General features: G+C 36.9%; 1 protein-coding gene across 4 annotated transcripts in view; it reads right to left on the reverse strand.

Moving 5' to 3' along the window:
• Positions 1-15,627, reverse strand: part of LOC126745700 (RNA-binding protein 33-like) — a 120,205-nt gene that overhangs the window by 62,726 nt on the left and 41,852 nt on the right. For all 4 annotated transcript variants that reach the window (XM_050453671.1, XM_050453670.1, XM_050453673.1 and 1 more), the window contains 2 exons: positions 15,025-15,309; positions 10,675-10,836 (listed from right to left, as the gene is read on the reverse strand). In XM_050453671.1, coding sequence (XP_050309628.1) covers positions 10,675-10,836; positions 15,025-15,309 — 447 coding nt within the window. The remainder of the gene's footprint in view (positions 1-10,674; positions 10,837-15,024; positions 15,310-15,627) is intronic.

Consider the following 15,627-nt stretch of genomic DNA (forward strand, 5'->3'; position numbering starts at 1 on the left):
CGTTTAGTTCTTGTAAGAGATGCATTTTGTACGGATGAAACTTGTTTTTTTTTTAATATCTTCTGAATGCTGCTTCTCTTAATACCAGACACGGTTGATAACTTCCTTGTGCTCAGTGTAGGATCTTGCACAATATGGCCTAAAATAGCTACTTCTGAAGCTTCATTCACCACTGGATTATCCATTTTGCGCTTTTTATTAGCCACAGACCCAGATTCCCTAAATTTTTGAACCAATTCCAAAATGTACTTGCGATGGACCTGTCGATTAGGGTGTTGTAGTGTGTTAAAGACGTGGGCAGTTCTATTAGCATTTTCATTGTTCGCAAAGAAAAGAGAAATTATTTCAACTCTTTCAGCAAGTGAATAAACCATTATCACACCCAATGTTGCAACTAACTAATGTTAAAGAGCTATTGAAATTTGTTTGACACACTATGATCTGACAGCAGTAATTGACAACCACTATTAAACTTCAAAATGTTGCTATAATAACAGTCTCAACAATAACCAAGAGTTCCCTTGCAGAATTGGCATAGATACCTACGGGTATTAAAAAAAAACAACAGAAAGTACGGTTCACAATGTAGGAGAACAAAATTTTTTGTATTTATTTAACTGCTAAATTTATAAGCATTTTTTTTCATAAAAAATGTTGACATGTTTTTGTAACTTTTATTAGCCCCTGTATCGACTAGGCAAATAGTAACGATTTAAAACTTTAGGGTTATAATCCACATAAAAATACCTTTAAAATAAGGTATCACTGGACCCCCCGTTCCATTTAAAATTTTGGGGGCCCTTGTCACCCCCGCTAGGGCTTTGCCCTCAGGAAGGCGAAACCAGCAAAAAAATGTTTCCCTCTTGAATCAAAAATTGACGGGTCCGAGGATTTTTTCGCAAATATTCTGAGGGACCCAAAATAGTCTCTGTTTCGTTTTCAAATGGCCACCCTGTATACTAACTAAAAAATAATAAAGCACCAGGGCATGACAACCTTCAATCAGAGACTTTGAAAAAATATCCAAGTACGAAATTTGTTCGGAAAATATGTATAAAAGTGGAATAATATTTTTATTTTACAATTATTCAGAAATTTTAATATGGTTCAAAGTTCCTTCAAAGTACTCCCCCTGAGACAAAATGCACTTTTGCCAACGCCGTTTCCACTGTTGGTATGATCGCTGGAAGTCTTCAGGTGTTAGGCTCTTTAATTGCCGTGTCGTTTCGGACTTGATGGCTTCCACATCACCCAAGTTCCGCCCCCGAAGCACCATTTTGCATTTGGGGAATAGAAAAAAAAGTCACAAGGGGCTAAATCGGGTGAATAAGGCGGGTGTTCTGTCACAATGATTGAGCTCCTAGTCAAAAACTCACGCACAACGAGAGATGTGTGTGCAGGCGCGTTGTCGTGATGAAGGATCCACTTGCCCCCTTGAGCCAAATCCGGCCGAACTCGAGCCACATGAGCTCTGAGACGACGCAAAATTTCAACGTAGTAATTCCCGTTCACTGTCTGGCCGGGAGGAATAAATTTCTGGTGAACAATGCCCCGAGAATCAAAGAAAACAATCAATATTGTTTTCACATTGGACCTTGATTTTCGCGACTTTCTTGTTCTCGGATCTCCTGCTTGCTTCCACTCCTTGCTTTGAGATTTCAGCTCCACGTCGAATTCGTAGAGCCATGATTCATCTCCAGTGATGACCCTATCAAGAAACTCGTCCCTGTTCTCTGCCTCCATACAATCCGATGTTCCTCAATCAGAGAGAGCTCCATGCCGACGGCAGGTAGAAAAGGGTTACTTTAAACGAGTAAACGTAAATTCGCTATAACTCACAGAGCGCTCTGGCTCGAACTGAGCGTTCAGTGGATGGTATAGAGAGAGGAAACCGCCGGGCCGCCCCTCCCTTACGCGTAGATACGACGCCACGAACATTTTATACGTACTTTCCGGACAAACCTCGTATATTTTACAGCCTATATGTCTAATAACAAATTTATGCTTTAGTACAGGTGTTTTTTCGGACGTTTTAAAAATGGGCACTGTCATACCACTTCATAAATCGGGATCTTTGGATGATGTAAATAATTTTAGACCAGTTTCCCTTATTTCGAATGTATCCAAGATAATTAAAATGACTGTACAGTTATTACGAAATCTTATTTCTATTAATCTTTATTATTTAAAAATACGGTAATAGGTTTGGTTGCTAAAAATAAACGAACAAATGTTTCCCTAAAATCTTAACAATCCCCCATTACCAATTTCTATAATTTAGCACAGGCAGTTATTTAGAAAATGTACCGGAAAATTCGGCACGTATGATTAAAGGGATGAGGTTATGGTGTTTTTATACAAGCGGTTACGGACATTCATGAAGCAAACCCACAAACTCAACACCAATCAAGCAAAGCAAAATTAATCAATCGGTCAACATTTATTCCTGCTCTGTTAATATAGGGATAGTAATTATAATATCACGGACCCGAATATTACTTGCCCCACAAAACACGAAGAAAGATGGGCCCAAACAACAGTTTCAAAATAAAATAAAACGGAACGATATTAATAGTAACCGATACGATAGCAACCTTAATACGCGAGCTTGGAAACGGCCGGTCAACTGTCAACATGTGGCTCTTACTTAATCCAATTCACACTGTCAACGTCAAGACAAAATTTAACGTAAATATTGAGAATTTAACGGTATGGTGGTATGACTTTTCTGCGACGAATCGAATGTGTCGGAATCGGAATGGTAGGAATTTGGATACCTGCTAACGGTCGCGAACCAGGAAAGTCTGGAGTGGCTCCGTCGGGCACTCCCAAGTCTTTCCCCTTGGGAAAGAGTCACGCTGGCAACAGTGGATCCCTCCATGCTTCGCTTACGTCGAGCCATCTTACGGATTCCGGGTATTAGGCATAAGTCTGACGAGGACACCCTGAGGCTTCTGAAGCTTCAAAATCCTGGCCTCCCGTGCTCCCACTGGAGAGTGTGGGAGCGCAAGGAAAAGGATAAGAACCTCAGGCTGGTGGTGGGGGTGGATGAGGGATTGGCCAAAACGATAGGGGAGAGAGAGGGCTCGCTATTTTATAGCATCACTAGAGCCTCTGTCTTCCTCATCAAGAGCAAGAAAGCGGCTGATGACACCCTGGTGTCATCAGCCGCTTTCTCTACTTCCACAGTGGCCCCTGGGCCCTCGGCCGCCGACTTAGAAAAGGCCACTACTACTGCCGACACCGCAGTTTCCGAGGGGCCAGGGCAATCCGTAAACGATGACCCTTCCAGCTTCAAGTCAGCCAGCCCGACACCTTACAGTATGCCCTTAACATTTCTGCAGGCAAATCTACAGCATGGAAGAGCGTCCACCGTTGTTCTGTGCAAAAGTCGCATTACAGGAACCCTAGACTCACCAGGGCTCTGTAAAAGGCCTGGGGTTTAACTAAAGGCACACTACATAAACATGTACCTTGTGAGAATCCCCGCGCATGCATCCTTACTAGGAATGTGCGAATCTTTCTCCTCTCAGGTCTCTGTGCAAGGGACCTAGTAGCCGTCAAACTGTCAATGGACACGGGAAAGGATCTGGTAGTCTGCTCTGCCTACTTTCCCATCAAAATTGAATCAAGTCCGTCACTGCGGTGGTCAAATACTGTGAAGACTTGGGTCTCCCGCTTCTATGGGCTGCGATTCGAATTCACATCACGGCCTTTGGGGATGCGGAAATGAGCACCCAAGGGGCCGCTCCCTGGTTGACTTCCTGTGCTCAAATGGCCTAGAACTACTCAACCGAGGCAGTGTCCCAACTTTCTACTGCAATAGGGGCCAATCAATTATTGACCTTACTATCTGTTCACCTAGTACTGTGAACCTTTTCAGCTCATGAAGGGTGTCCTTTGAGGTCATAATGTCGGACCACAGGCACATTCTTTTTGAATTAAAGTAGCAGGCTCGGTGCGATATCTCAGCCTACAGAAATCCGAGGTGCACTGACTGGGACCACTTTCGAGAGGAACTAGTCGGTGATCTTGCGGACATGCCGGCAAAGCACCACCGTGTCGAAAAAAAACTGGGACACTAAAATTTAGGTAGGGAATTGTCTCCTAGTCTATTATAGTAAATCGCATTCCTTGTGTATGGTATGCAGATTTACGCATTATGAATTTTCGGAGTCCTAATAATTACATATTTAAATAATAATATTGATACAAAACATTTTTATTTTTCGATATTTATTTTTATTATTAACACATTTTATAACTAATATCTTTTTTGATAATATGGAATAAAAAATTATTAATACTTAGTAAGCGCACCGTCGTTATCAATTACAGGTTGCAAACGTCGTGGCATACTTAAAATTAAGTTTCTGGTATATTCGGTTGTTTGGTCCCATGCGTCATCTATCTTTAGGCGTAATTCATTCTGATTTCTAGGCCTAAAGTTATCTTTATACATATATTTTGCCATTTTACCCCAAACGTTTCCAATTGGGTTGATATCAGGGCATTTCGAGGGCCACGGTAACTTGAATTCGTCTTTCGTCTAGATAGTTTTTGAACTATACGGGCTATATACGGGTATGTATAGGAGCATTATAATGTTGGAAGATAAAATCTTGCCCATAGACGACACCAACCGGATGGATGAACATTGTTCAGGATATTGCAATATCCTAAGGCATTAAGTCTTCCCCGCGCTATTTGACAAACGCCTGGTCCTCTAAAACTAATCCAGGCCCAAACGTTTATACTAAAACCTCCACTTTGATTAGTCTTATGTGTATATCTTTCATCACATCTGGTATTAGAAGGCCTGTAAACGCGGATTTTGCCATTATTGCACGATTAAAAGGTGTTGAAAACACACTCTCCACGGCACGCCTGTGCAAAGTACTGTCCAAGGGCCCTGGAACTAAATTGGGGTCGCTGTCACTTCCAGATGGCGGCTTTACTACCAATGAGCGGGAGTCACTGGAGGTCATGCTGCACACTCACTTCCCAGACTTCAACTCATCTCGCGATCCTCCTAGCAGCTTTCAGGCTCCGATTCACTTAGAGTACGGGACTGCTAGAAGAATAATTACGAGAGGATGAAATGGGCAATCAAGACATTCCCCCCCTTCAAATCTCCGGGCATGGATGGATTACATCCATGCCTTTTGCAAAACGGGTTAGAAGTACTAACCCCACACATAGTCAGACTATTCAGGACCTCCCTTGCTCAGGGCTAAATCCCAAAGTTATGGCGTCAAGTGAAAATCGTCTTTATTCGGAAACCCGGACGATGCGATTTTACAGATCCCAAATCATACCGACCTATCAGCCTTACCAGCTTTATGCTGAAGGCGATGGAGAGGCTGATTGATCGGTACCTTAAGGAAAGCATCCTGGTCAAAAAACCACTGCATGTGTACCAATACGCCTATCAGGCGGGCAAATTTACGGACCTGGCCCTACACCACCTCGTGAGGAAGGTGGAGGGTGCTCTGGATAGTGGCAAGGTCTGCCTGGGTACGTTCCTAGACATTGAGTCCAACGTCTTGCATGTCTCAGCATAACGGGTTCCATGCGAACGGCGCCAACAGACTCTGCTGAGCCTTCCGCTTCTGGACCTCGTTGTCCAATTCGAGGCAATGAGGACCGACGATACGTGCTGGCGAGACCAGTCACGCAAAAATCTAGTCACGGACCATACAGGAATGTCCTCTCCTTCTGACTGCATTGCTCCAATCACAGTGGACTGCGAGGGATTCGTGACGCATATTGCAGGCAGAGAGGAGTTTCACTATTCCAACAGACCTGCATTGCTAAATAGGGGGACCATATGGTACACAGATGGCTCCAGAATGAGAGTATAATAACAGAGCTGGATCAGGGCTTTGTGGTGGGATCCCACATACCAGTAGGGCATACTCGCTGGGGAAGCACGCCACTATCTTCCAGGCCGAAGTATTCGCTGTATTAAAATGCAGACAGAAAATCCTAAGCTGCGCACACGGCAATACAGTCGTATCAATATGCTCGGACAGCAGAGCTGCCATTAAGGCTATCACGGCCGTAAAGGTAAGCTCCAAGATTGTATTAGAGTGCATAAAAGTCCTGAAAAAACTGGTGCAGGTTGGCTGCAGGGTCCAGCTCGTCTGGATACCTGGCCACGTAGGGTCATGAGGAAGCGGACTCTCTTGCCAGACTGGGATCCGCGAATGTGCCGATGGGGCCGGAATCCATAATTCGTATCGCCAAATGCGTAGCGGTCGCGTCAATGAATGGTCTGCTGGACAAGTGGACCCACCGAAGATGGACTGAGTCCCCTGGTAGGAGACAGGCCAAAGCGCACATAGGTGGGACATCTGCCTGTCTCACCAAAAAATCTACTACGCCTAAAAAGACGCGAAATTCGGCTAGTGACAGGTCTTGTAACCGGACACTGGCACTTAAGAAGCCATCTCCATACTATCGGTATTGCGGACAACCCGGAATGCCGGTGGTGTTGTGAGGAGAATGAAACCGTTGACCATTTGGTCGGGGAGTGCCCATCACTTACGCGCGCGCACCAGGTTCAAATACTTGGGTAACACGTTCAGTGCACCGAGTGACTTTAAGTCCTTCGGACCAGAGCCTTATCGGTTTTTCTAAGGCCATTGGGCTCTGGTAACCGATGGCCCCGGTGGGGCATGACGGGTCCATCAGGAGACCTATATGCACAACTGCCTTGGCATCTTACTGTTTCGACAATTTCAACATGCATAAGCTCAAAAGGGACCACTCTAATAAAATAATTTAATTTCAATAGACTCGTTTAACAGTTTTATATAAGATTATAAAATCGATTCCAGACCATAATAAAACATTTATAAAGACACACATTATTTTATTAATACTGTATTATTATTTTATTATTAACTTATAAGACTTTATAAATAAGTCTAAAATTCTAATTTAGCTCAGCATCTAACTCACCTATCTTTGTGTAAGCCATTACTAAACGATAGCTCGTTTAGTAATGGCTTAGTATATGTTTTGTTAATAATCAATGCGTGGTTGCAGTATATTGGCCATACTTCAATTTTTATACCCTTTTAAGTGACTATTAAAAATCAATCAACCAACCATGGAAATCAATCAATGTCTGTTTTCTAGACTATAACAAAGCATTTAATCACCATAACCACTTCATTCAACTGCTTAAAAATAAAAATTTAAACATGAAAGATATTAGAATAATAAATAATTTATACTGCAATCAGACGGCTAATATCAAAGTGGATAGTAAACTCTCAGAAGAAGTAAAAATACAAACCAAGCAACACACGATAGTTAAATAAACATTTATTTTTTATTTACACCAGATGTAAATTTTTGGTTGAACTTCAACTATAAATATCGCATAAAACTCCGCGTGATATACGTTGAGGAATTTAATATTATGTTTATGTTTTATTCACGTTTACTAAGAAGGTTTATTGCATGTTAATAATATACAATATTAAATAAACAATATTATACTATTTAAAGACGTTTATAAAATACATTTAAGTGAATGAGATTTTTTTTTTTAAATAACCTTACTACCAATGTAGATTTTTTTTTAATTTGCAGATGTGTTTTACGCATTAAGGGGCATTTTTCGACGTACAAAGAAAAAAGTTAAATTTTTACCAATGGCGTCCGTAAAGGATTTATCGTAAATATTATTTAATTAAAAAAAAGTACACCACTGCATTTTTTTAAATAAATTTTATTTTTTAAATCCTTATATAGTTTTGAGCGAATTTGTATTATTGAGTTTTTTTTATTTGTATATCTTATTTGGTTGGTATAATTATTGTTTCGTACACGTTAATGTATTTCCTTTTTTTTCTAGATTTGTTTGTATATGATATACTTCTTGTAATAAACCTGATCCCTTAATTTACTTGCAATCGACAAACAAACATTTTCAAACCGCATCAGATTTTTAGGGAAGTAAAATTGTTTTTATTTTTTTAAGCGAAAACTATGCGTCGGGCGAAAAAAGGCCAAGAGATCAAATTTGCTAAAAAGTGATTGAGGATTTTAAAAATAATTTTTATTTTAAGAAAAAGCAGTGACGTAGTATTTTTTACTAAAAATATTCAATAAAAGACCTGTAGGGACGCCACTGGCAGAGAAGATATTTTTTTGCACATCAAAAAATGCGTCTTGATGCATAGAATACATGTACCAAATTTCATAAAAATGTCTACAATATTGTTTAAGTTTAAAAAACTGTTTTTTTTTTTAAACTTTAACACCCTATATCTCAAAAGTTAAGACGTTTAGTATTAACCACACCCTGTATACCAGGGTGTTCCTCCAAAAATCTCTAAAAAAGGAATCTTAAAAATGTCTCTAGGATTACTCTTTTTCTAGATATTTACATTTAAAGATTTTAAAGACATCCATGAAAACCATATTTTGAACTATTTAAATTGCTATTTTAATTATTACTACATTTTAAATGATTGATAAATAAAAATATAAAACCTAAATTATTACTTAAAAATAAAAATTATCAATATTTGCCAGTAAATGTTCCTCCATTTGTCTTAAGACATTTTAAAATTCTTTTATTAAAAGACCACAGAATCTTAAAAAATAATTGCTCATTTCGAATGACTCAGCAGCGGCTTGAATTTTTTCTAATAATTGTTCCCTTGTGTTTATTTCATTTTCGTAAACAATGGATTTGTTTTCATGTATCCCCATACGCAAAAATCCAATGGGTTGAAATCAGGACTTGGGGGCCAAGGTCTTTGACTTCTACGTCCTATCAAGTTGATATTAGCATTAAGATATTCTCTCACCGGTCTAGCAAAATGCACAGGAGCGCCACCTTGCATAAAAATCAATCTATGAGTTTTGTTTCTAAAAAGTTTAAATATAATTCACCGTTTAGATTTGGAGGTAACTCGTAAGGTCCTAAAAAAAATTGTCTATAACACCACACCAAATATTATCTTTAAATTCGTGTTGAAAGTGTCTTTCAGTAATGAGGCTTGGATTTGCAATATCCCATGAATGTTTGTTTCTAAAATTAAAAATTCCCCGTCGGGTAAAAATCAATTAATAGATCTTGATTTTGTTGTTCCTGGATATAGCGAGCGAAATCTAATCTCGCTGGAAGATCTGTCTCCAAAAGATTTTGTACTGGTGTAAAATGGTATGAATAAAGACGCTCACTATGAAAAATTCTTAAAACTGAGGACTTACTAATTCCAGCTCTTGCCTCCATACGCCTTACACTTATTTCTGGATCTTCAACAACCTGGACTAACACTTCTTCTTCTTGATCCACATTACGTCTATTTGGCCGCCCAACATCTCGCTTTGGCCTGAATGAACCCGTTTCCCCAAGTCTCTGGTAAACGTTTTTAAAGAATTTAAAATCTGGCTGCCTCCTATTTGGATACAATTGCGCATAACGTCGACAAGATCTTAGACCGTTGTAATTTGCTTGGGCATAAACACAAACCATATCTCGCATTTTCGAATTAGAAAAATATTGATGTCTAGGCATCTTAACCTAAAGTGATAAATAAGAACTAACACTAACGCAACAAAAAATAATTAATAACAGAACTGTTAATAACTAACAAAAATAACGCAATAAAGGGTAATAAAGTAACTAATCGCGTGAGCTATCTAAAAAAAACATAAATCGTGACACTTTGTTTGTTTTCATTTTTTTGTTAGACACAGCCTACTTATTTTTCTTTTTTCAAGTAGAAAAATATTCATTTTTTCTAGAGCGCATTGCAAGTTTTAAGTCCAAATATCTCGAGTAAACGGTAAAAAACGGTAAATCCTAGCGACATTTCTAAGGTATAGCTTTTTTAAGGAAAAACACTTGCAGAATAGAAATTTATAATAAAACATTACATTATACAAAGTGTAAAAAAGTTATGGAGTTTAAAAAAGACTAAAATAAGGCTGGTGACGCCCTCTATGAGATGATTAAAAAAAATTTTAAAGTTTTATATTTGGCATATAAAGAAACTCCCACAGACCAAATTTCATTAAGAACAAATGCTTAAGTTATGAGCAAAACTAAAAAAAAAACTTAATGTTTATCACGCTGTATCTTGGTTGCATTTCATTTTCGGACTAGGAAAATTTAACCTAACCTCATTATTTTTATGAGAGGAATCTGCTGTTAAAATATTTACCATTATTAATGGGACACCCTGAATACTGAGGATAGCCAAATTCTTTCTGCCATTTAAATCCTCCATAGTTTAGACTTTATGAGTTCTAAATGGGATCATAAATGAGGGATCGGTCTATTTTCAATAAGAATTTTTAACAAATACTTTTCCTAACCGTCATATTAGTGGGACTGGCGATATTAAATGGTCTCGTAGCTCTCCAAATTGTCCCCAAATGAGTTTTTGGTTGCGGTTATCTTAAGACGACTATTCATAAACACGAATTTAGTAGGCCAACAAATTTAGTTGCGAGAGAAAATTGTTGAAATGCCTTTTGTGATATGAATTTTTATTATGCAATACACAGCATACAATGATCTTCATCAATAAAAGTCAAACACTTAACGTCGTCGTACTAAAAAACAACGTTGACAACTGCGCGTTGCCATATTTTGCCTGTCTATGCGTAATAATCGATTCCCCAACCAGTATATAAACTTACAGTAAATTTAACAGTGGTCATTTCGGTTCTATTCACTTCTGTTACGACAGAAGGACGATCCTCCGTTTTAAATGCTAAATTTTTCGACTTTACTTGTGGCATTTTGACACCCAATCTCTCCTGCACCCGCTTTTTGTTCTGAGAGAATGTACCATTTCCAACCTATATAAAAACCAACCAATGAATATTAAAAACACACATCGCACCCTCGCTAAAAAAGTGTCACAACTCAAAAACCGTTAATATTGAGATAAACATGCAACAAATATTGAAATATTTCGTTCTATCTTGCATAAAAGCGTCACTTCTATATTTCAAGTATTTACCGCGAGATGGCGATGTGACGCTTTTTTGTTGCCAACATCAGCGCAGCGTGAATTCCAAAACAGTGTTACTTTTGACTTTATAACAGCGAGCGCATTGAGTTTCATCCAGAAAAGAGTCCCATTTCGTACTGTGACAGTTTTTGAGAGAATTATTAGATTTATTTGATATTTATAATTAGTAAAATACTGTTATATTTTGTGTTGTGACTATTTTTTCGGATAGTTCAATTAAAAAAGTGTTTTTGTTTTCCCTGAAATACTATTGCATTTTGAGTTGTGTCGGTTTTTTTGAAAACGTAAGTACCAATATTTAAATTTAATTACGCTAATTTTTAGATGTGACTGTTTTTTAGAATTAATGCCAACGATTTCAAAATAATCTTGGTTTTTTTTTTAAACATGACACTTTTTTTGAATTATTGACAGATATTTTTTTGATGGACACTCTTTATACTTAATTTTTATTTAGTGTTTCTAATTTTTTTTCTGTAGAAACTTGTGACCTTACCAATACGCAATGTCGAGCTCACGAGCACGCAGAATTATATCCCTCGCATTGGAGAAGAAGCCAGAGCATAATGCATCAGAGCCAAATCAAGCATTGAATTGAGGTCAGCTGATAATAAATAATTGCATGTCTGAATAAGAGGGTGCGTTTTTATATTCACTGATGGATCCACCGATTGCACACCACCACATCACCAATCCGGTTTTATAAAAAATTGTTATCCATATCATTCAATACAACATAAAAACGGATTGGTCGATGTGTGATGGAATCGGCGGATCCACCAGTGAATATAAAAATGCAATTAGAGTAATATAAAGTCTTAGTAGAACATTGAAAAACAAGGCTAACAATGTCATTTAGTTTTCAAAAAACATCTTTTAATATGTTATATGTGACCTATAAAGCTGTTGAACTCTTTTTAATATAAAATTAAAATAAAAACCATTAAAGTGAAATAAACTATCTTTTACTTTTTTGTTACAAATTTTGCGTAATATGCGTAAACGCATATCAAAACTTGTAATTTAATTAACAATAATCTTTTACATAGCCTTTTTGCTTGTCAAAGTATTTTATTAGTTTACGGATACATGCAGATAGCGGATAATTATTAGTTTTATAGTCCTAATAACTTTTGTATTTTAGCTATAATAATGCCTCTTTGATTTTTAGGATACGAAATCTTAAAAATACCTGAAATACAGTTCGTCGAAGATGAAAATGCGGCACCTAATTTTGATTGCAATACAAATTATAATACGGCTAAGGATGCTGACAATAATACACCTTGCACTTCATTTCCACGTATTGAGTTTTCACCAGAACTGAAAAACAATGCTCAAATGTCGGACTTGGTTAGCGATAATGATGATGATTCCGTGAAGGATCCTAACTATAAATCTGATGATAGCAGTGATTCTAGTTCGTCAAGTTTGTCCTCTTCTGGATCAAGTAGTAGTTCCTGTTCGGGTTGTAGTAATAATTCAAGTTGCAGTGTTTCTTTATCGAGTTCAAACGTTGTTGGCCAGGCATTAGACACTGAATTCGTTAATAGTCGAGAAGCAGGTAATCAAGAACCAGAAAATCAAGCAAAAAATACTCAAGTGTCAGAAATTCAACTTTTAGACTCTCATACAGCAAACACTTTAGTTGCAAATATTCAAAGTGCAAACGCTCAAGATACAGCTCCTCAAGCAGGAGGTACTCATGAAGTAAATACTCAAATTCTGAAGTCTAAAAAAAGAGGAAAGAAGCGAGTAGCACTGACAGAAGAATGGTTAAGCAATAAAGCGAAGAAATTACGGAACTCAGGTCAAGCATACACCTCAAGATCTGAATCTCAAACAAATGTAAAAGCCAGAAGTATTAGACCTCCTTGTGGTGATAAATGCCGGCTGAAATGCTCTAATAAAATAGATGAAAATATAAGACATTTTCGAAAAATATTGGGCTCTGGGAGATATTAATAGGCAAAGAAGTTTTATTCACAATTGCATGAAGCCAGTCAAACCAGCCTACAGGTATAGCAGCCCTCAAAAACCTAGAGAACATAATAATGCATTTTATTTTTATGTCAATGATGATCCAGTCCGCGTATGCAAATTTTTCTTTATGGCTACGCTGGATATTAATAACCGAATTACAAGAACAGTCGTCGACAAAGTTGAAAAAGGGTTCCTAGAAGTAGATTTAAGAGGTAAACACAAAAGCCATAAAAAAGTGGATGCATCGATTAAGGAAGGAGTTCGTGAGCATATTCGCTCGATTCCACGTATTGAGAGTCATTACCTTCGCAAGCAAACTACTAGGGAATACATTGATAGTGGAAAATATTTAACCGATATATTTAATGACTACAAACAAAAATATCAAGACAATAATCTACCTCACGCAAATTTAGTGATGTTCTCAAAAATTTTTAACACTGAATTTAATATAAGTTTTTTCATCCCCAGAAAAGATCGTTGCGAATTCTGCAATGCTTATGAAATTGCCACAGGGGATGCCAAAGAAAAGTTGGAAAGCAAATATTTATTGCATTTAGAAGAAAAAGATTTATCAAGAAATGAAAAAAAAACAAGAAAAGGAAAAAGCTAGTCCCAATTACGTGGTGTCAGTTTATGATCTGCAAGCAGTTCTTCCTGTTCCTCAAGGAACCGTGTCCGTTTTCTATTAAAATCAAAATTGAACTGTTATAACTTTACCGTGTCTGAATTAAAAACAGGTTTAACGGAATGCTACTTTTGGCATGAAGGGCACGGAAATAGGGGAGCTGATAAGATTGGTTTATGTGTGCTTGATTTTATAAAAAAAAAATTGGACACTTCTAAAAGTGAAGATGGGCTTGACTTCGTTTTCTTTTCGGATAATTGTTGTGGGCAGCAGAAGAATAGATTTTTAGTTGCGACGTATATTTATGCTCTGTCCAAATACCCAAAAATACACTCAATAACTCAAAAATATCTAATAAGCGGGCATAGTCAGAGTGAAGGAGATTCTGTTCATTCAACTATTGAAAAGGCTGTAAAGAAAAGTTTAAGATCTGGTCCTATCTACGTGCCTAGTCAGTATGCACAAATTATTCGTACAGCAAAAAAAAGGAAAGAACCCTATCATGTAAATGAACTCGGACATCCGGATTTTTATTCACTTAAAACACTGTAAGACGAGATAGGTATGACAGGCTTTAAATCCTTAAAGATTACCGAAGTAAAGGTTTTTAAGTTAAATCATGATAATCCGACCACTCTTTACTATAAAACACCTATAAAGATGAAGACTTTAAGCAAGTAGATTTATGCGGAAGAAAAAAAAATTGATATACCACATACTCTACAACATGCCTACAAAAGTGAACTTAGCATTAAAGAGAACAAGAAAAAAGATCTATTAAATTTGTTACATAATAATCACATTCCGAGTTGTTATTCAGTATTTTATAACTCTTTGTAATAAAAAAATATATTTTTTAAAGTTCTTTATTGTGTTTTTTTTATATTTCACTAGTTTCATTTGAAAGTCAAAATAGTATTTTGTTCTAAAAAAGTGTCACAATATTGGGGTATATTTTTTTAAACTAAAAATTACAAAAAACTATTTCTTTTAATAAATCACTGCACCAGTAACATAAAACTAATTATATTTTTCTTTACACTAAAATAACATTTAACTTGTATTTTGTCATAGTAACTGATAAATAAAGGTTTCAAGTGAATTTAATTCTTTAAAATCAATTTTCTCAAAACAATATTTTTTGAGTTGTGACACTATTTTAGCGGGGGTGCGACATCATAAATAGTTGCAGTCTCAAATCCAATGCAATAAAATAATACGTATGACTGGAAGTATACTGAATAAGGTTAAATAGAGAAAGCCCAGCAGAACATAATAAAATATTTTATAATTCTTTAATTATTTCTTTTTAATGTTAATTTGTCCATGCATATGCCTCTTTATTTTAAGGCAGAAAATTTCCGACTGTCAAGTTCATTAGTCAACTATAAATCAACTTACTTTTCTCTTTGGCGAAAAACTATCATGATTATTTTGTCCCACATTGTTGTGAAAACTATTTCTGTGGTTCTGAACAGTAACTTGCCTCATATCTTGGGTTTGGAAGCTCGTTGGCATAAATTCGGGTTGTTGTTGCATCATAGGTGGCGCTATATTTTGATTGAACTGGTTACTATATTGCGAATTTTGGATGCAAGGCGGCGGGTTTGCGGTATTTATTATAATAGGCTGAGTATCATAGTTGTTTTGAATGTACGGCATCATTCCTTGATGGTGATTTGGTCCCTATAAAAAATTAAGATCCGGGAATGAGCAAGTTGTGAATTTTTCAATTAAAATTAAAAAATATCGGTATTGACAGCCAACAAAATAAGCAAGCTTTTTTATCTAAGAGGACTATGCATCGAGTGTAATATTGGCAAAATGATACCGAAAATGCAAACATCAGGTGCCCCAAGTAACTTCCATATTAAGACTTTTATAGTAGATCTTATTTACGCTTTATTATTTATTTATTGCAAAACCTTTCCAAACACTAAGTACTTGGTAATTACATCCAAAGGACCAACATTTAAACATACTAGTACACTATGCTAAACAATT

Source organism: Anthonomus grandis, chromosome 16 (assembly GCF_022605725.1).
Source record: "Anthonomus grandis grandis chromosome 16, icAntGran1.3, whole genome shotgun sequence".
Classification (NCBI taxonomy): Eukaryota; Metazoa; Arthropoda; class Insecta; order Coleoptera; family Curculionidae; genus Anthonomus; species Anthonomus grandis.